Source organism: Corythoichthys intestinalis, chromosome 19 (genome assembly GCF_030265065.1).
Source record: "Corythoichthys intestinalis isolate RoL2023-P3 chromosome 19, ASM3026506v1, whole genome shotgun sequence".
NCBI classification, from domain to species: domain Eukaryota; kingdom Metazoa; phylum Chordata; class Actinopteri; order Syngnathiformes; family Syngnathidae; genus Corythoichthys; species Corythoichthys intestinalis.
Window position 1 is genome coordinate 23,553,912 of NC_080413.1, and position 22,098 is coordinate 23,576,009.

General features: G+C 41.0%; 1 protein-coding gene across 1 annotated transcript; it reads left to right on the forward strand.

Moving 5' to 3' along the window:
• The first annotated feature begins 268 nt into the window (after positions 1-268).
• Positions 269-20,974, forward strand: si:dkey-12h9.6 (macoilin-1). Its single transcript, XM_057823670.1, has 11 exons — positions 269-498; positions 4,926-5,067; positions 6,181-6,307; positions 6,396-6,519; positions 6,588-6,763; positions 10,038-10,497; positions 12,433-12,591; positions 14,068-14,238; positions 16,824-16,953; positions 17,419-17,593; positions 18,886-20,974. The coding sequence occupies exons 1-11, from the start codon at positions 422-424 to the stop codon at positions 19,074-19,076; spliced, it is 1,932 nt and encodes a 643-aa protein (XP_057679653.1). The 5' UTR covers positions 269-421; the 3' UTR covers positions 19,077-20,974.
• The last annotated feature ends 1,124 nt before the right edge of the window (positions 20,975-22,098 follow it).

Consider the following 22,098-nt stretch of genomic DNA (forward strand, 5'->3'; position numbering starts at 1 on the left):
AGAGCCACTCTTTCATCGCTGTCCACGGCAGCCAAAGAGTTAACTTTCTTTTCAAATTTCATGGTGGAACAGAAAACGTCCTCCCATTTAGAATGACCTCAAACGGATCTGACATGAGTTTTCGTTTGTTGTATTTTGAATACGAGCTCATTTGGAACACTCCGTCTTGAACAATGTGTGCTCGCCTTCCACGCTTGTAGGTGCGCCTTCCACCGCGCATGCGCGCCGCGGCTGACTGGTACCCCTATTTTTGTTCCCAGACATCAGCACCATCACCATCCTCACCGTCATCGTCATCATCCCAGGTTGAAGCGAACATCCTCTCGCTCGCTCTGAAAACTGCCCCTTCCTCTTCCTCTTCTTCGTCGCCCGTCGCCGTCGAAGACAAAGGGGCGGCGGGGAGAGGAAGAAAGAAGATACGATGAAGAAACGTTACGTGGACGCGAGCAGGCTCCGAAAGATGAAGAAATTGAAAATAAGCGAGAGGCTATCTGAAAGGTAGACAGACAGCCAGCCAGCCTGCCTGCTGGTGGCTGCTTTTGTTGTGGTGCTGCCCGTCTGCGTCTTTGTGTGCATGCCAGGTCCACCCCACTCACCTGTCTGCATCACGTCACCGCCACATTGTTGTTGTTTTTGTGCGCGCGTGTGTCCCATCATTTGTTCACGCTGACACACAAAAGACAAGAAAATTGCAATAAGTTTCTATCGGCCTGTTTCTACTGCCATTCGGGCCATTTTAGATTCAACTGGACACTGTGTGTGTGTGTCATTTATGTTGAAGTCATGTAAATCTAATAATTTTGTTCTTTGTTTGACACGTGCATCCACTCAAAGAAAAAAAAATACTTTTAATATGAAACAAAATAATGTTAAATTGCATTATTAACTTTAAAAACATTATGAAAATATTTAAAAACTAAATTCTACATCTATATTTTTTATCTGAATTAACAGAAATAATTGTCCTTATTATTAAAGGTGTTCTAAAAAACATTTTTAAAAAATTTGTTTTTGTTTTAACAAAAAAAGCATACTGTTTTATTAAGTTATTTTATATATTTTTTTAAAAATCTTTTTTTTTTTTTTTTTTTAAAGCCGAGAGAAAATACTGTACAGTTGTACTTTCACTATTCCAGTGTTAGTTGTTGTCTTTGATATTCACATGACTGATCACATACTAAAAGAAAATTAAATTAAGCGGTCGCATTTGAAAACAATTGGAATTGAAAGTATGTGTCGGAGGATGCTGTTCTGGCTCTCCCTCCTCCCTCGCTGTCTCGCTCTCCTCCAGATGAAATATTGCCATGGTTACCAAACAAAGAAGGGCCGATGTGGCAACAGCAGCCTATGGGTGAGCAGAACAAAGGGAGCAAACCACGACTCTTCTTGTGGGCCTTGTGGTGATCTCGTTAAAAAAAATGAAGACAGTTATTGTTCATGAATTGGCTCCAATTAAAAGGTTCTTGACGTGTTTTAAGATTCAGTTGAACACTTTTGTGTGCTTTATTGTTTGCCTTGGAGCCAAATTGAAACAACTTGGGCGTAGTATAAGCATGTGCCGGTATGATATTCTGACGGTATGATAACCAAAATATCACGGTTTCACAGTATTAAAATTACAGCTCTAAAATGTGTATAGTTTGAGATCTGGGTTTAAAATTTAAAAAAAAAAAAAAAAAAAAACTTTTTTCCATTTAATAGGATTTTTATTTTTCAAAACATATTAGCAAATTGGAACACAAGTGTAAGGCTAAATTAAAATAAATTTTTTAAAAAATAACAAAATATTCTAAATAAAATTGAAAGAAATGCAGTTCTTTACGTGAGCCTGAACCCACAGCCACAGCTCAACATTACCATCAGAACAAAAATAATTAATTATTTTCCGTAAAAAGCACGTGTGTATGGCTCGTATTATGTTGACAAGATACACGCACTCTTTCTCGACATTTGCCAGCAGTGTTGTTTTCGTCAATGATGACGAAAACGAAACTATTTCGTCGACGAACAATCTTTTCACGATGATGACTAGACGATAACAAGCTAAAAACATACAGTATCTTAGGAGACTAAAAAACAACAACATGAATGTCAGTTGTCGTCTGGCGAGACGAGAACAAGACGAAAATGCGCCATAGTTTCCATCACATGCAGCGGCGTGCGTCCCATTAGGCAAACCAGGAAATTGCCCGGGGCCCCCAGAGGGCCAACAGATTTAGCACACGCAGCTTTACTGCCAGTGAAAGCCTTGTGTCTGAGTTCCCTGAAGGGGCCCCTTCACTCGCTTTACACCCCCCCCCCATGTGACTCAGAGTGAGAGTGAGTGGCGATTTGGCTTTTTTTTAATTGGCGTAGATCCAAAATGAAGAGAAGTTATCCTTCTGGAAGCGACAAAAGAAAGAAAAAAAAGCAGAAGAGGAGAAAAGGAAGCAAGACAGCATTGACTGTACTATGTTACCGTAGTTTTATGTCCTAATGTAGTAGAAGCCGGGCACTTTGAGTGTCCTAAAAAGCACTCTACGAGACCGAGGCGTTATTATACTTTATAGAATATGCTATTGCTCCAAGTCCTCCTTACATGCACACGCTCGAAGGGCCCCATGTTGCTTGTTGCCTGGGGCCCCCGGGGACCCTTGCTACGCCTCTGGTCACATGTTCGCAATGAGTGACATTTTATGTGTAGTCAGCCTGCATCATTGCAGTGTCTGGTTGTGTCACTTATGTGACGTGCTGCGCACCCCCAAACCACCCACTACGGTTCACTCCAGTTTCTCCATTGCTTGTTTTGAGACACACACGGTAAAATGTCTTCTTATGTTGACAATAGAGAATATGCAATGTTGCTTTAGCCTTTAAAGGTATTTGCTGAGTTTTCATCCCACACTAAATGTAACTCATAGCGTGAGCATAGCATTCACGTTCGCGTTAGCATTAGGCTATTGCTAGCGGAGAACGTCCTCTTAAACTCTTGGATGTTTTTTTTTTTTTTTTTTTTTTTTTACATACAGTTCGTGGTATCCATGTGGGTATAATCAATTGAAAATAATTCCCTGTTTTCCTGCTGAGTGTGAATTGTCACGTGATAGATTTGTAGATGCTTGTAGATGTTACAATATGTGCTCGTCCGTCAATGTTTATTCGAAACAGTTGGAACTTGGAAACCTTTTTTTAAATTGATGTATTTTTAGAATGAAGCTTTCGAATTTTACAAACGAAAATATTGAGTAAACGTCAACTTAAACCAGACGAAATTTGTCTGAGATTTCATAAACAAAAACTAGACAAAGACAAACACATTTTGAAATGACCAAAATATGACGGAAACTAAAAAGTATTATTGTTCAAAAGACTAAGACTAATTCGAAAATTAAAAGGGCTGCCAAAAACAACACTGGTTGCCAGAGAGAACAAAAAACACCACGTTTTACCATCGCTAGACACACTAAACACACTGGGGTTAACTCTCGTAGCTGGTGGGAAACATTCATACAGTGTTTACTTGCCTGGCACGGCTAGACTTTTCTCCCTGTATTTTTCAAACACTGGGAGAAAAGACTGGGACCCAGCTCCTTAATGGCCTCTCAAGGGGAACGAAATCATCCGTCCAATCAGATTAGATTATTTACGTGACGTTTTCATAACGCGCAACGTCTCTCTTGGGCGTTGGAAGTCGTATCCACAACAACACAGATGGCGAACGGGCGAGCCGAGAATATGTTCCAATCCGTGGTAAAATCAATTTTAAATGACCAAAAACACATCGACACAAGTCATTAACGACAGTCTGTCTCGCACTAGCCATGTTGAATAAACTTATCCATTCTCCGCTCGCACTAGTTTCTTGTCGCTTTACCAACGTCACGTCCGCCCGTCGCTGATTGTCCCACTCTGCTGTCTGTTTGTTGTGGCTTGCGCCCAGGGCATTTGGGGGCCCTAAGCAAAATAATGACAAGGGGCCCATATTTTTGGCCCACCATTTCGTCACAGTGTACTGTGAAACCCATATATGCAATCCAACCAATACATCCATATTTTGTATATTAATCAGATTTTGTTGAACTGCATACTTCAAACTTCTCACCCCAAATGACTGTCAGTAAGAGGAAAAGAAGTTAAGGAAGAACTTTTATTTTTTTAAGCTTGTAATCAAGTATCATAACTCACAAAAGTAAAATAAAGCAAACTGTAGTAAAGTGATGTTTGCATTGATAAACGGCAATGTGCGCCACATTATTCACGATGCTCTCTTAACAACGTTTAAAATGAGGTTGACAGATTGGGGGCCCCCTAGTGGTCAGGGGCCCTAAGCAGCTGCCTAGTCTGCGTATAGGCTGGGCCGGCCTTGCTTGCGCCACCCTGGGAATTTCATCCGCCGGACAGTCGCCAGACTCCATCGCTAGAACAGCGGTGAGTCTGCTGTACCAGGCAAAGTGTTTACTAACGTTTAATTTTGTATAAATGCGAAATCATATTAGAAGTATTGCCTCCACGGCAGCCCCCCTCTGCGAACATGTTTTACATATTGGTTGGCCATCCGCCTCTAAGCCGCGGCCGTCTGTAACTTTTCTGTAGCCGAAGTATTCCCATACCAGTGATTTTGTTTTCTTCGATGGGGGAAAAAGTACAGGAGTTTCACCTCCTCCAGCAATAGTGTAACACAGCTAACACACTGACACTGAAGAACAACCGATGGGGGAGGTTTGAGCCTTTCAGCTGCAAGTGAGGAATTTCTCCATGCATTTTTGGCACATAAAAAATAGGTAATACTTTAAGGACGGTATGACGGAAATTTTTTGCGTTTTTGAAACCTTGACGCTTTCATACCACGGTATACCCTGAAACCGGTAATCGGCACATGTTTAGTGTGTCAGACAGTTGTTTGTGTTTTTATACATTCATATATTCATTTCTATCTTTTCATGCAGTGCATACACATTCCTGAAGTTTATGGCCATGTGGATGTTGGTGCTGCTGGCAGATTTTCTTTTGGAATTTCGTCTGGAATATCTGTGGCCATGCTGGCTCTTTTTTGGGAGTGTGTACACAACGTTCCATTGCCATGGACTGGTGAGGACCCCTAATTCTTTTTTTTTTTTAGCAGTGCAAAGCATTTGGACACCCTATTTGCTTTAAATTTTCTGTAAAATGCATAATATGTTGGCGTTAGTAGATTGCAATTAGTTTACCGTAATTTTCAGACTATAAGCCGCTACTTTTTTCCCTCATTTTGAATCCTGCAGCTTGTCCAGTGTGGCTTAATTGTTTATTTATTTGGGTTAATAGGTAACCCTTTATTTGGCAGTGGTGTCATAAGACTGCTATAAGACATGAGACTATCATGGGCATTAATGAATGCTTATGACGGTTGTCAATTAATGTCATCCGGCAAATTATCTCACTAACTCCATTCATATCCAGCTCGGTTCTTTTACATCCATTCAAAAGTGAGATAATTTGCCGGATGACACAAAATGACATCTGTAATAAGCATTCATTAATGCTCATGGCAGTGTCATGTAATAGTTATGATGGTCTTATGACAGTCTTATGACGCCACTGTCAAATATTGTGTTACCAAATACCATAACTAGCAATTAATGAAACAACCAGAACAGTAACTGAGGAAATAATTAGCACAGACCATGAATTTTAATTGTACTTTTACATCTGTAGTGCTGCAATGCATACGAGGAGGCATGTTGGACGACAACAGTGTTGACAACAGGTGGAAGCAGAGATTGACCGTCTCCCCCAAGGAAGCAGTGATAGCAAAATGAAGCTTCTTGAAGCAATGAAGCTTTGCAACCAATTTGTTCTAAGCTTCATGTGGTCTTATGACAGTCTTATGATGCCGCTGTCAAATAAAGTGTTACCCGTTAAATATCTTTTGGTGTAAATATTCCATAATACAGAGAAGACAGCTGCGGCATATAGTCCAGCGCGGCTTATTTATGAACAAATGCTGTTTTCGTGTCAAATTTGGTGGGTGGTGGCTTAGAGTCAGGTGCGCCTTATAATCTGAAAATTATGGTACTTACATTTATAAAATGTAAAATTTTATAGTAGAACAGTTACTGATATGATACACCAAATATGAATTTAATAATTTTTAAAAAATGTGCCATTATGATTGATGTTATCAAAGCCATGTTATTACCAACTTAATTTTTGTGTTTGCAGGTAATTTGTGTGGTTTTTGTGTGTGCTGCCTTCACACTTGACATCTTTTGTTTGATTTTTGTTCCTTTGCACTGGCTCTTTTTTGTGGCCAGCACCTATGTCGTATTCAATTATATTTGGCACACAGGTGAGCATGTTGGCTTTTTCCAATATCGTGTGCAATGGAATGACAAAAACTTTTTTCATACATTATTTTTTGGGTGTCTTCTCCTCAGAGAAGGGCATCTGTATCTCCACTGTGTCCCTGTGGATTCTTCTTGTATACACAGAGGCTTCGCTCCGACTCAAAGACCTCAAAACCTCTCATGCCAACCTTTCTCATCTTTTTGCAGCTCACTGGTATGTTGAATTTACACATAGCTGAATGAACTACATTGCACTTGTCTCACTCTTCCTCCGTGATTCAGCATTGGATACCCGGTGGTATATCTGGGCTTTGACGCCACCTGCTACTTCACCAACATTTTCAAGCTGCGCATCCAGAAAGCAGTGCAGAGTGACAATGACTTTCACATGCACCTGCTGCAACATTCGCTTCCACCGGGTTTGTCACTTTACCCCAAGATGGCGCCTGACATTGGCCGTAAGTCACTGATGATATTAGTAGGATGACTTTATTTGAATTCATCTTATCGGCAAAATAGAGAAATAGTGTGAAAATGGAATCCTTAAGAACGTATCAGGGTTTACATGTTTGGGCCAAGGATACCACTGGTACGGTGTAGATTTGGATGTGAACTCAACAATGTTGATAGAAGTGTTGTTTTTTGGCAGCCCCATTTAATTTTTTTGGGCGAAAATACTTATTAGTCTTAGTTATAGTTTAGTCATTTAAAAATGTTTTCGTCTTTGTTTAGTTTTAGTTGACGAAATCTCATACAAATTTTGTCTAGTTTTAGTCGACAGTTACTCAAAATGTTTTAAAATTATGAAAATGTTTTAAAATTATGTAAAGTTCAAAAGTTTTAGTCCAAAATGTTTCCAACAATTTCGAATGAACACAGACAGACGAGCACATATTGTAGCATCTACCAAGCCAACGCCAACGTTGTGATGACAACACACACTCAGCAGGAAATGTAGTTTGTTTGTTTTTTCCGATTAAACCTACCTACAAGCCACAAACTGTATCTTAAAAAAAGTTGTCAGAGCATTTAACATCCTCTAGATCGGTTTTTGCACCACGAACCGGTGTTATACGGGCCTTTTTTTCACAGACCAGCAATGTATGACAGAAAATTGCAGTAAATATACCGTTTTGGCTCGAATATAAGACGGCCCTGATTATAAGACAACCCCCTCTTTTTCAAGACTCAAGTTTGAAAAAAGACTTTTTGAACACCAAATTAATTTTTATACAGAAAATAATTACACTACATCTAAAACAAATGATTATAACAACTTATTTGAGAGAAAAAGCATGTTATTTTGCCTCATTCAAATCTTAATACCTGAAGATTTAAATATGTAAACTAAAGTGCAATCCCATTCGTAAATGAATGGCTTCTGGTTTTTGAAATGTAAATAAACTAATCTATTGTGATAAAACAACAAAATTGCATTAACTGCATTAACCATCAAAGTGAAGTCTAACTGTAACTGTAGTCTTGAAACAAATCTGAATAAGGAAAAACATTACAATAAAATAATGCAAACTGGTTAAACTTGAGAGTAGCTGAGATCTGTCATGACAGAACATCGCTTCAATGATCTCTGGCGCCATCTAGCATCGTGAATGGGTATAATGTCTAGACCGCGAATATAAGACGACCCCCACTTTTTCAGTCTTATTTCAAAGCAAAAAACATCGTCTTATATTCGGGCCAATACGGTATAATATAAAACAACAACGGGACTAAAATCTAACATTTAGTGCAGGGAAAATGTAACTCACCATACGCTGAATCAACCTTTTTTAACAGAAGCCGCTCCTAAAACTTGATGGCAATATCTTCGGTCGCAGCCATTCTTCTCCAATCGTGAAAGGTTTCTTGGCTTTAACAATACAGTGCATTCGCTGCTTCGTTTGCTAGATTTTAGCCACATTAATATGCAGAATGGACTTGGTTGTAGATTCCTCTTCTGGCTCGGCAGATGGCCTTTTCCCCGTAAAAACGCTGACCAAAGATGTCGCCGCCCACAGCACACAGCCAACAGCAGCTAACGTTACTGTTTACCTTGAATGCTATAGGTTTGCAAACACCCCAGTAATGGCGGCCAACCACTAGAGGGTGACGTACACAAATCTCTATTCGGGTTAGTCAATAGGAGTGCAAACAAACACCCCAGTAATGGCCGTTAACCACTAGAGGGCGATGTACACAAATCTCTACTCGGATTAGTCAAGACAAGAGGCACATGCCAGATTTCAGTCGTTAATAAATGAATTATTATTTCTCTGCGGCCCGCTAGTAAATATGCCCCGGACCAGTACCGGTGACTGGCCCAGTGTTTGGGGATCACTGCTCCAGACTTACTGAACAGCCTAGTGTCTCTGCTTTGGATTGGCCAGTGTTTTTTAGTTGACGCTCGCCATTGTAAAGCTAATGCTAATGCAAATGCGATGCCAACGCTGCGGTTACATTTCGTGTCTGATGATAAATCAGCACAGACCTTTAAAAGCTAAAGCAACATTGCATATTTTCTCTTGCCAAGATAAGAAAACAGTACCTCTCACAGGAGTGACACGCCCCAAACACTGCCACGATGCAAGCTGACGAACAAGATGAAAATGTCACGCATTGAGAACATATGACAGAAACGATGTCGCATTTTCGTCTCATTGTCGTCTCGTCAGACGTAAACTTGCATTCGCCTTGTTATGTTCTAGTCTCCCAAGACACATTTTTAGCCTGTAATCGCCAAGTCATCGTCATGAAAAAAGTGTTCGTCGACGAAATATTTTCATTATCGTCATTGTTGACGAAAACAACACTGGTTGACAGATGTTTAGTCTTTATGTGGGTTTCTCAATCAATAGCAGTCCTTGTGTGCTCACCTTGCCCTTTCCTACCCTAGTCTTCCTGTCCTATCCTTTCCTGTCCTAGGGGTAGCTAGTGTATCCCTTTCTAACACGGAATAAACTCGGTGAATGAAACCGTCATGATTTGTAACGGTAATCATATTCAGAATACATTTTTGCGTTGCGCCCTCACCAGTTGGCCAATAGCAAAAGACAGTCTGTTTCATACTTGAGATGCCGGGTTGTTGGAGAGCGTGATGCACTCCTCAAAAGAGCCACAAATGGCTTGCAAGTCACACATTCCTGACCACTGATTTAGAGCGTTAAATCATACTACGATACATGTTTTTGGGATGTAAGAGGAAACCGGAGTTAACACACAGGAACGGGGAGGACATGAAAACTTCACACAGGAAGGCCGGAGCATGGGATTGAACCCCTGACTTCAAAACTTTGACGCAGGCATGTTAAGTACTCATCCACCGTGCTGCCTTCTAAGTTGAGATTTAAAAAATTAGTAACTTTTTAACCAATAGCAAAAATCCCCCAAAGCTTTGTAAATGCTTACAGTATATATTCCAAAATATATGATGGCGTCAAAGTGCAACTTGAAGCTCCTTAAAACACACCAACATTGTTCCATACACCAAAATGGCACAAAAGAAAAATTGTATTTCAAACAGAGCATTGGTCTGAACACAAAAATAGGGAAAAGGTGAGTTTTTTAAGCCCAGAAAAAAAATCTTTTCATCAACCACGAGTATACTCATAAGACGGAAATTACCGGATGAAATGTCTCAATGAGGGAAAATGCTAAACTAAAGATAAGATTAAATTTAAATCCATTGAGAAAATGTGAAATGTTGCATAGGATGAATTGTGTTGGCTTTTCCAGCCTCCAAATGGAAGTCAAAGACTGAGACCACTCAGTACCTGTGTCAAAACGGAGCTGTTGTCCCCCAAGACGAGTCCCACACCGTAGACTGCCTCCAAATCCATAGCGAGGAGCGAGCGCCCGAGAAGGCGACGCAGGAAGTCCGCTCAGCCGAGCCAAGCCGTAAACCATTGTTGTCCAAAGGCAGCTCGAGTGAGTCCAGAGTGTCGATCCACAGCTGTTCACCTGGACCAGAATCCTCCACGACCTCAGAAAAACTACCTCAGGAGGAGCAGGCCAGCAAAGCTTCACGTGTAGTGAAGAACTCCTCACCCAAAGTCCGGGGCACAAACACGGCTACACCTTCACCACCTGCAAGCAGGACAGAGAAGAAACAGCGAAAAACAGTTAGCCCGAACCGGGAAGGAGCGGACAAAAGTTCGATCGTGGCTCAGAATCAGCATGCTGAGCAGCTCAGCAGGTGAGGCACTTGGTAGGAAGAAGTACAGTGGAGAAAATAAGTATCTAGTCAACCAGTAATTGTGCAAGTTCTCCCACTTGAAAATATTAGAGAGGCCTGTAATTGTCAACATGGGTAAACCTCAACCATGAGAGACAGAATGTGGAAAAAAACAGAAAATCACATTGTTTGAAGAATTTATTTGCAAATCATGGTGGAAAATAAGTATTTCGTCAATACCAAATGTTCATCTCAATACTTTGTACCCTTTGTTGGCAATAACGGAGGCCAAACATTTTCTTTAACTCTTCACAAGCTTTTCACACACTGTTGCTGGTATTTTGGCTCATTCCTCCATGCAGATCTTCTCTAGAGCAGTGATTTTTTGGGGCTGTCGTTGGGCAACACAAACTTTCAACTTCCTCCACAGATTATATATGGGGTTGAGATCTGGAGACCGGCTAGGCCACTCCAGGACCTTGAAATGCTTCTTACGAAGCCACTCCTTTGTTGCCCTGGCTGTGTGTTTGGGATCATTGTCATGCTGAAAGACCCAGCCACGTTCATCTTCAATGCCCTTGCTGATGGAAAAATTTCACTCAAAATCTCTCGATACATGGCCCCATTCATTCTTTCCTTTACACAGATCAGTCATCCTGGTCCCTTTGCAGAAAAACAGCCCCAAAGCATGATGTTTCCACCCCCATGCTTCACAGTGGGTATGGTGTTCTTTGGATGCAATTCAATATTCTTTCTCCTCCAAACACGAGAACCTGTTTTTCTACCAAAAAGTTCTATTTTGGTTTCATCTGACCATAACACATTCTGCCAGTCCTCTTCTGGATCATCCAAATGCTCTCTAGCGAACCGCAGATGGGCCTGGACGTGTACTGGCTTCAGCAGGGAGGCATGTATGGCAGTGCAGGATTTGAGTCCCTGGCAGCGCATTGTATTACTGATAGTAGCCTTTGTTACTGTGGTCCCAGCTTTCTATAGGTCATTCACTAGGTCCCCCGTGTGGTTCTGGGATTTTTGCACACTGTTCTTGTTATCATTTTGACGCCACGGGGTGAGGAGGGAGTTGAAAGGGAGTTGCATGGAGCCCCAGCTCGAGGGAGATTATAATTGGTCTTGTATGCCTTCCATTTTCTAATAATTGCTCCCACAGTTGATTTCTTTACACCAAGCGTTTTACCTATTGCAGAATTAGTCTTCCCAGCCTGGTGCAGGTCTACAATTTTGTCTCTGGTGTCCTCCGACAGCTCTTTGGTCTTGGCCATAGTGGAGTTTGGAGTGTGACTGACTGAGATTGTGGACAGTGTCTTTTATACCGATAATGAGTTAAAACAAGTGCCATTAATACAGGTAACGAGTGGAGCCTCGTTAGACCTGGTTAGAAGAAGTTAGACCTCTTGGAGAGCCAGAAATCTTGCTTGTTTGTAGGTGACCAAATACTTATTTTTCACTCTAATTTGGAAATAAATTCTTTCAAAATCAAACAATGTGATTTTCTGGGGGGGGGGGGGTTCCACATTTTTTCTCTCATGATTGAGGTTTACCCATGTTGACAATTACAGGCCTCTCTAATCTTTTCAAGTAGGAGAACTTGCACAATTAGTGGCGGACTAAATACTTATTTGCCCCACTGTACGTATGAGTGCCGTGATATACAAGTTTTCCAAATTAGAAGCCATTGGTCGGCATATACTGTGATACTTTGAGCTATGAGCAATGATTTGATATATAAACATACTTCAGGCTTTTTGACACTCGACAACGATATCGTATGGGAAAGTAGAGTATAATTACAACGAGAAAATTGAGATACAAATACCCGATTCTTTTCACCGGATTACGATCCTCTGAAAAATGGCGCGATCAGCCCGATGTCAGATCACATCACTACTTGTAATAAATAATTTTACGACTTCTAGTGATCTGATGTTTCCCGCTCAGGCTGGAGCAAGAGCTGCGGAAGTTGAGAGGCGAGCTGCAGGTGAGCCGACACAGCGAGCAGGAGCTAAGGAGTCACATCTGCAACCTCACCAACAGCGAGAGAAGCCTAAGGCCCGAAGTGGCCCTGCTGCGACAGTCCAACATGCTGCTGCAGGGCAAGTGAGTAGACCGCAAAATCCATGCCGTTTTTGATCGTGCTGATGCTTACTGGTCGCCAGCCAATCGCGTATCACACCTGGAACCCAGAACCACATGAGTGTCAGACACGTATCTACCTCTACTTCACAACGATAACAAAATGAATATCTCATGCAGTCTTACAATGCTCATTTATAAATGAGGAGAGTGCGAGACTCGTGCCAGCCAAATCTGTGCCAGCACGAGACATATTAATTTTTCATTGTTACTTTTCTAAAACATTAATGATTTTAGTCTGTCTTCCCATTCAAAGTAGAAATTGACTATATGAAGCTGATGTTAGATAACCACACCATGCTATATACTATTGGGTATTATCTATGATATATGGCGGAAAACACTCAGGTGACTTGAAGTTCCACTCTGAGACCGCCAATTTGACCAAATTTCAAAATGGTCCTATATGCATGTGTGATACATAATTGGAAAGCTTAAAATCTATATTTTATGGGTGAAGAAACATTTTGAACAGGAGGGCATTTAAAAAAAAAAGGGGGGGGGGGGGGAATTAAGCGCAAAACTCTAAACGGAGGCAAGAGCACGCGACAGCAGAATTAAAGACGCTATGATTTTAACGAGATATTATCGCGTACTTACCTCGTTTCGATCCAAAAACTCCATGTAACATGTATCATCGAGTGTCAAGACACAGATGTGAATGGCCACAGCCGGATTTTGGGGGGATTTTATGGTTGAAACATGCTGATATAACAAGGGTCGTGATGCAGAAATCGCAGACATCAAGGAGTGGCCGAGATGTTCTTTTTCATATATTTACCCTTTTAAACGTTTTTTTTTTTTGAATTTTTTTTGTTTGGATCGATTATTTATCATCTAACATTTTGGGGAAAGTGTGACAGTAACAAAAAAATACAATTAATTGATAGTTATGAGGTAGATATCCATGACTTTTTTGCAGACGCCATTTTTTTCATTGTGACGTCTTTGTTTAAAAGTTTAAAATATGCGAGTGAATAATTTTTTAATGTAGTTTTTTTTTATTTATTTATTTTTACACAAAATATTAGACATCAATTAATGATTCTAAGATAAAAATGACAGACATTTTGATTAATAAAGATAATTACTTACCTTCTTTTTATGGCTGGGTTGAAACAAAAGCGGTTGCGCGACGTCTGTAAAAGGGGGTTTCCAGGGTAAAACGGACAAATAAAAAATCGTTCGGGGGCTTAATGCGCCATGAATCTGCTAAAGCAGCATATAGACATATTGTTCTATCAAACAGAACAGTTGTTGCGGCTTAAAATACAGCAGTTTCTTTGAAAGAGGAGTGCAAGAGCCGAAACTGCTTTTTCGGTCTTGTCTGTGTTTTCCGCCATATTCATTTATCTGTGTGTTTAATGAGGTAAGCGATGAGTGGGACAGTAGTTCATTGTCTTAAATTTACATTAGTATGACCTCATTTCTCGCTCATAGGATCATGTGCTTGAGCAAAACCAAACAGCGGGACAAGCAGACCAGTGCCATGCTGGAGAAGAAGACACGGGCAGAGACAGAGGCGAGGCTCTCGCTGGAAAGGCAAGTGGCCGAGCTTCAGGCTCACAGACCCGAAGACGGGGCCAGCGCGGCAAGGACCATGACCACCAGGTACCAAAAACGAAACAAATGAGACTCTTAAGTCAAGGCATTGCTGACTGTCAGTGTCGTTAATAACGGCGTTAGAGTATAACGGTATTACTGACACGCCTCTACAACATCGCATAGACATCGGGGACAGTGCCTCTGGATTGGCAGAACCCCTTTTTAAGACGCGGGTGCTGATGGTGTGTTCCAGTTATAGAGGGATCACACTCCTCAGCCTCCCCGGTAAAGTCTATTCAGGGGTGCTGGAGAGAAATATCAGTCAGGAAGTCAAATCTCGGATTCAGGAGGAGCAGTGGGGTTTTCGTCCCGGCCGTGGAACATTGGACCAGCTCTACACCCTCGGCAGGGTCCTCGAGGGTTCATGGGAGTTCGCCCAACCAGTCTACATGTGTTTTGCGGATTCGGAGAAGGCGTTCAACCGTGGGTCCTGTGGGGAGTGCTCCATGAGTACGGGCTACCAAGCCCCTTGGTAAGGACTGTTCTGTCCCTGTATGACCGGTGTCAGAGTTTGGTCCGCATTGTCGGCCGTAAGTCGAATTCGTTCCCGGTGATGGTTGGACCCCGCCAAGGCTGGCCTTTGTCACTGATTCTGTTCATAATTTTAATGGACATAATTTATAGGCGCAGCCGAAGCGTTTATAGGGTCCGGTTTGGTGGCCTCAGCATTGCATCTCTGCTTTTTGCAGAAGATGTGGTGCTGTTGGCTTCATCATCCCGTGACCTCCAACTCTCACTGGAGCGGTTTGCAGTCGAGTGTGAAGCGGTTGGGATGAAGTCAGCACCTCAAAATTCGAGACCGTGGTCCTCAGTCGGAAAAGGGTGGCGTACCCTCTCCGGGTCGGGGATGAGATCCTGCCCCAAGTGGAGGAGTTCAGGTATCTTGGGGTGTTGTTCACGAGTGAGTGTAGGACGGAGCGGGAGATCGACAGACTGATCGGTGCAGCATCTGCAGTGATATGGACTCTGAACTGGTCCGTAGTGGTGAAGAAGGAGCTGAGCCGAAAGGGGAAGCTCTCGATTTACTAGTCGATCTACGTTCCTATTCTCACCTATGGTCAAGAGCTGTGAGTCGTGACCGAAAGAACAAGATCCCGGATACAAGCGGCCGAAATTAGTTTCCTCAGAAGGGAGTCCGGGTTCTCCCTTAGAGATAGGGTGAGAAACTCGGTCATGCAGGAGGGACTCAGTGTCGAGCCGCTACTCCTCCATGTTGAGAGGAGCCAGTTGAGGTGGCTCGGGCATCTGGTTCGGATGCCTCCTAGACGCCTCCCTGGAGAGGTGCTCCGGGCATGTCCCAACGGTGGGAGGCCCTGGGGACGACCCAGGACACGTTGGAGAGACTGCATCTTTCAGCTGGTGTGGGAGGAAGTGGCTGGGGAGAGGGAAGTCTGGGCTTCCCTGCTGAAGCTGCTGCCCCCACGACCCGACCCCGGATCAGGCGCTAGATGGATGGATGGATGGATGGATGGATGGATGGATGGATGGATGGATGGATGGATGGATGGATGGATGGAGTATAACGGCGTCACTAATGGGGTTATTTCTGTCAGTAGTGTGTAATCTAATTAATTATTTTTCCCATTTTTTCAACGCCGTTACTGTTACTGAGACTGTGAAGGCGTGCGTTACTACAATTTGGTTGAATGACGAGAGCTGTCTGAGAGACATGGAGAGAGGGAGAGGGGAGGAGGGAAGAGGGTTGTGACGCTGTTGTAAACGCGATGCAAGGTGGCTTAGAGCGTTAGCATAGCATTCATGTTCTTGCTAGCATTAGCGATTAGCGTGGCAAACGTCATGGTAAACTCTCGGGCAACTTTTTGTTTTTACATACAGTTTGTGGTGTTCAGGTGGGTTACAATTAATTGAAAATAATGGACTGTTTTCCTGTTCAGCATGCATTATCATCACCAAGTATGTGTTGTTGTGGCATTGTAGATGATACAATATAATGATAATTTGTTTTTGATTTTATTACCAAAAATAGCCACTTAACCTAAGCTTTTTTGAATGATGTATCCTTAAACCTTGTGTGATTTTAAAAAAAATCAAAACAAATAGAGCAAAGATAAAAGAGATTCAGAGCCTTATCTTCGTACTGAAAAATATATCTATATACTGTATATATTAGGGGTGTGACACACAAGTCAAGGTTCAGTGCGTACCTCGGTACGGGGGTCACGGTTTCAGTACAACAGGAAAAACAAAAAGTTTTTTTTTTTTCTCACAGCATTTGAAAGTTAAAGTTTGTATACCACTACACTCTTATATAGGTGATTTTTTTTTTAAATGTAAAAGGGTGACCTATGTTTTTTTAAATGAAAAAGACAGTTCAATTCAATCAGTTAATATAAACATATTTAATGTGAAATGTTGATGTGTAAAACATAAAAAGTAATGTCAGTTATTTTGCCGAGTAACTAATTACTCTTACGTTGAGGTAATTGAGTTACTAGCTCAATTACTTTTTGGGAGAAGTAATTTGTAACTGTAATTAATTACCTTTTTAAAGTAAGATTAACTCTGCTGACTGTACAACTAATGATAGATGGACCACTAAATCACAAGAGCGGTGTTTCTGTGTCTCACAGCAGGCAAGAAAACAGTGAAAGCCAAATGCTAAGGAAGCGGGTTAAAGATCTCGAGGCGGACTACAAACATCTACAGCTGCAGAATCAAGTTAAAGAGAGCCGTGTACTTGATCTAGAAAGTGAAGTAGAGGTAGTTATTGCGATATTTCTAATTTTTCTACTTGGCAATGCATGTGTGTATGTGTTGATTATGTCTATTATCCAGATCTGCTCCCTTTTGAATTGAAGTCATCATGCCATCTTTCATCAAAATTGGCACATCTTCTGGGCTGTTTTACAATTCCTTAATTGCTGTTTATCTTTTTTAGTTTGCTGCCGTTTTTTTAATTCTTATCTTTTATATCATATTGCTTTTCGAATTGAATGATTGCAGAACATTAAATGAGAAAACTGCGTAAACCAAAATTGGATTCAAATTAACATGATGATAGAGTTTAATCTTTCCTTTTTTATTATTGCATTCATATCATTGCTGTTGCACCATCTTTTGAGTTTATTTGACCCTATGCTGTTCTAGATGTATAAATATAAATTAATTTGATAGTCTATTTTTTTCAGAATACTGCATTATAACTAGTATTTATCCCTTTTTCAGTCTTTAGGAAAGTACCGCGGAGTGGAAAAGGACACAGAAATGCTGCTGTCCACTCTGTCAGCCCTTCAGGACAAGGCTCAGCATCTGGAGTACAACCTGAGCGCGGAGACGCGCATCAAGCTCGACCTCTTCTCAGCACTTGGCGATGCCCGAAGACAGCTGGAGATCGCTCAAGGTTTAACATTGTTGCCTTTTTTTGTGCACATCCATTTATATCCATGCATGGCGTGAATCCTCATTAGGGTGGTAGGAGAGCAGGAGCCTATGCCATCTTATTTTGGGTGAGAGACATAGAAACTTGAACTTAAGGAATAATTTAAAAGGATGTTACTCTATAGGAAGATTTGAATAAGCCTTAAAAAATTTGATTATCCTGGGTTGTAAACTGGAGTAAATTTTACGTCTTTTTTTAGAGTAGTATAAAGGTAAATATAATAATAAAAGAAATACACAATTGTAAAGTATGAAAAATAATAGTACAAACAAATGAAATAACTGTTGTAAATATACTAAGCACTGTGCTTCATCCAATTCCTATTTTTTGAAGATATTCTTTTCAGTATTTGTCTTCTACGCGCTATTTTTTAGCACACAACTAACTAACTAACTAACTAACTAACTAACTAACTAACTAACTAACTAACTAACCTCGATCTCCTTCCAGCGAGCCAGATGGGCTAACCACTTGAGTACCATACATACTAATCTTTTAAATCTTTGTGAACTAGCTAGGTGTAAATAGCACCCTCTTGTGGTTACTACAAGAATATTATACCAGTTCATTCTTAAACAAACTAACTAAACTCAATCTCCTTCCAGCGAGCCAGATGGGCTAACCACTAGGGTACCATACTACTCTTTTAAATTCTTTGTGAACTAGCTAGCTGTAAATAGCACCCTCTTGTGGTTACTACAAGAATATTATACCAGTTCATTCCTAAACAAACATTGACCCAAAAGCAAAAAAACCATATACTATTTTTGATGATAGACTTCATAATAGTATTGACGGGACATGGGGCGCAGGGCCGATTAATAGGGGTCCTATCTCCGTCAAAGCTGACCAAGTGGAAACACAGGCAAAGAGCTTTTTACATTGAAAATTCTTGTGAATAAATGCTTAAATCCCTCAATTGTTTATAGATATGGACGTAAAACAGTCTCGATTCTTGGTTAAAAGTAAAAAAAACTGTGCAGGTAGAATTTATTATGTCGGATGTGCTGCTTGTCTTTAAGCCTCTGTGGCGCCGCCTGACCACAACAAAGAGCTTTTTACGTTTAAATTCTTGTGAATAAATGCTTAAATCCCTAAATTCTTTATAGATATGGACGTGAAACAGTCTCAATTTATGGCTAAAAGAAAAAAAAAACATGCAGGTAGCATTTATTTTACTTAAATATGTCGAAGGGCGATGCTAGTCCGTAGCAGTTAAATTCTCCCATTGATTTTTTTCCCCCATTGGTCAGATAAGCTTCTGAGGCAGGACAAGGAAATCAGCGGCATGAAGCAGAAGATCGCCGAGGTCATGGCGGTCAGCCCCGCCGTGTCCTACGTGGCCCCCCGGCCTCCCGTGCCTCAGTACCTCACCAAACTGCTCGGCTCAGAGCGCTACATGCTTAACCCACGTACCCTCATGTACCAGTGTCTGAAGAAGTAGACTGGAGGGCTCGGCGGGAAGGAATGTCGGCATTTGTCTGCTTCCGGACACGAAGCAACCCCTCACTCGACAACAGGCCTTTGGATTGCGCCACCGGTAATAACGTAACATCTCGTTCAACGGTTTAATCCACTAAACATCCGTCGACGATGCCATTTCAGTACGGTTGGATCTTGACTTTTATATCATTCCATGCTTTTTTATGTAACTCAGCTCATGTTTTGAATGATTTACTACTTTAGTACAGTGGGACAACAACAGCGATATCATCTGCTTATTTTTAAAAGCAGTCACTATCTTTCCTAGAAAGAAGAAATTTAGCAAAAAGACATCATAAACAAACAAACAAAAAAAAAAAGCACAAAATGTCAACTTATGGTGGTGTTGTGAAGTTTGCTGTCGCCTTCTAGTGGCGAATTGCCTGAAGCTCACCCAAATATAGGTCACATTTTGCTTATAACACAAATTTGAGAGATAAAAATGGATCTTTTTTAAGTCAGGCCTCAACTGTTAAGGCCATCTGACATATTAAAACAAGTTAACTTAATGAAAAGCACAACAATCTTGCGAATGTTAAAATCAATGAAATTATGATGGAAACAAGAATATATGAAAAGATTTAACAGATATAAAGCATTTTTACATACAATCACTTTTAGGCGCAAAGTGTTATCTGTATTATTTCAGGATTTTATGACGAACATTTTGATTAACGTAACTAGTTTTAAACAAAACTATTATTTTTGTGTTCTTAAACTTTGACAACATTTAAAGGGATCCACGGACAGAAAGATTTGTAGTTATTAAAAGATAAATGTTAATATGAGTGAAAGTAATTTGATATTGAAACGCCTCGATGTTTTCGTTTTTATACAATTTGTAAAATTAGTTTAACTAGTAGGTCGCCATTGTTGTTGACTTCCCAGGGCGGTGACGTCACATAGTTACGCTGCCGGGCTTCCAGAGTTCGACTTTTGCGACATAACATGTGATCTGTTCAACCCTTTCAATTAGAACTCGAGAGGAATATTAATGAGCATGACCGCACTGTCGATATCTCACAAAACGAGCAGCAAAAGCAAAATGAACAGGAAAGACGGGATGAGACAAAAGTAGGGGGGGAAAAAACCTTGTTCTGCCAAAATCTCCTACACCGGCGAAATGTCATACAAGAGGGCAATTTGACACCCAAAGTACTACCCTGCGCTTTCAGCTTGTTTTGTTTACCTATATACAGGAAGAACATACTAAAGATGCCTTAAGAAAATACTTCAATGTAGTCATATCAAATAAGGGTGTTTTAAATATGCTACTTGACTAAAGTGATCCCTCGTTGCTTCGCGCTTCAAACTTTTTTTTTTTTTTTCCAATTAAAAAAAAAAGATAAATAATTACAGATGAGCTCTCCGGAGCCGATCGCCAAGTCTCATGCTCGCTCCCTCCTTCCCTCTCCCTGCTCTTTGTTCATCAGGGAGTGAACTGGAGTTGCTTATTAAAGTAAACGATGATTGACAAACAATTAAGCTTTGATCTTGCCAGAGACTCGACCTTCAAAGGGCCACATGTGTCAATCATCATTTAACTTGTTAAACAGTTGCTATGGCAACTCATTGTGTTTAAGGGGACAGTTGGAGCACATTTGAGTGGACACTCAATGAAACATTCAATCAAGACAAGCATTTTTTCCCTTTTTTAAAATGGATTGGGCATCTTTTTTTCGTGTTTAAAAATAATTCTGTGGGACAGTCACATGTTTGAAACTTATTATAATCATTACATTTAAAGTGCTTAAAAACCATTTGTCAAAATATATAAATATACACATGAAATTTTTTTAATTATACATTGGGGTAAAAGGTAAAAAAATATCTTATATGTATCCCTTTCTAATTATAGATCTGAATAAATGCATTGAACAAAAGGGGGGGGGGGGGGGCGCTACTTCACGGTTTTTCACTTATCACGATGGGTTCTGGTCCCCATGAACTGTGAAAAACGAGGGATCGCTGTAATGTGGTCAACAGATCATCAATCTGCTTTAAAGCTACCACAAGAAAACACAATGCTTAAAAGTATGAGAGGGAAACACATGCAAAAAGTATTTTGATGCAACGAAAAGGTAATAAAAGACTCAATAAAAACACAAATACAGGGTGGGGCAGAGCAGTTTACTTATTTAATTTTCGCGCTCTGAAGCGATGGTTGCTCTGAGGATAGTAGGGATGAAATTATTTGAGAGGGTGGGGCTTAAAGTTTGGTTCTTAACGTGCGTTATTTGTTTTGTGTTTATTTTTCAGGAACCCCGATGAGCATCGTGGAGTGGACATAGTTGGAACGCACTTTTGCTGTTGAGGCATTTTTTTCAAGCGAGCAATAAAATCGCGTGGATTAAGTTCCTGTACCATAGCTAACTTGTAGGAATAAAATTTCAATTCTTCATGGAGGATTCCTCTCACAGAACGGGCAGACAACCCAAGAGCAGATGTGTGTTTGCGGGCAGATCGTCAGGGAGAGCTCAAAACTGAATGTTTCACCGCGTCAATGTTTTGGGGTGATCTTGCTGTTCGTGGGAGGCCAGGTTTCCTTTTTCTTTACATCAACCGTTTTCCTGAAGTTGTTTACCCATGAAACAATCGACAGCCGGCCAGGAACATGACCACGGGGGACAATATCGAAATGTCTACGGAATGCACGTTGTGTTGCTACGATTCAGCGGCCGATTGAAAAAAATGCCTCAACAGTGAAAGTGCGTTCCAACTTCTTGCACTCCATGATGCTCACTCGGGTTCCTGAAATATAAACACAAAATAAATATGGCACTTTAAGCCCCACCCTCTCAAATAAGTCCATCCCTACCATCCTCAGAGCAACTATCACTTCAGGGCGCCCAATTTAAATAAGCAAGTTGTTCCGCCCAACTCTGTAGTAAGTACTTGCCTCCTTTTAATTGATGAGCACATGGGTTGAACATCTCACCGCGTAGAAGAAATTGCAGTAACCCAGTCGGATTCGTCGAGTGAGT

Excerpts from the sequence above, each read along its gene's own strand:
- si:dkey-12h9.6 (XM_057823670.1), top strand. The coding sequence starts at position 422 with ATGAAGAAACGTTACGTGGACGCGAGCAGGCTCCGAAAGATGAAGAAA. Across the intron at positions 6,308-6,395 it reads CAATTATATTTGGCACACAG|AGAAGGGCATCTGTATCTCC; the intron begins GTGAGCATGTTG and ends TCTTCTCCTCAG. Across the intron at positions 17,594-18,885 it reads ACAGCTGGAGATCGCTCAAG|ATAAGCTTCTGAGGCAGGAC; the intron begins GTTTAACATTGT and ends CCCATTGGTCAG.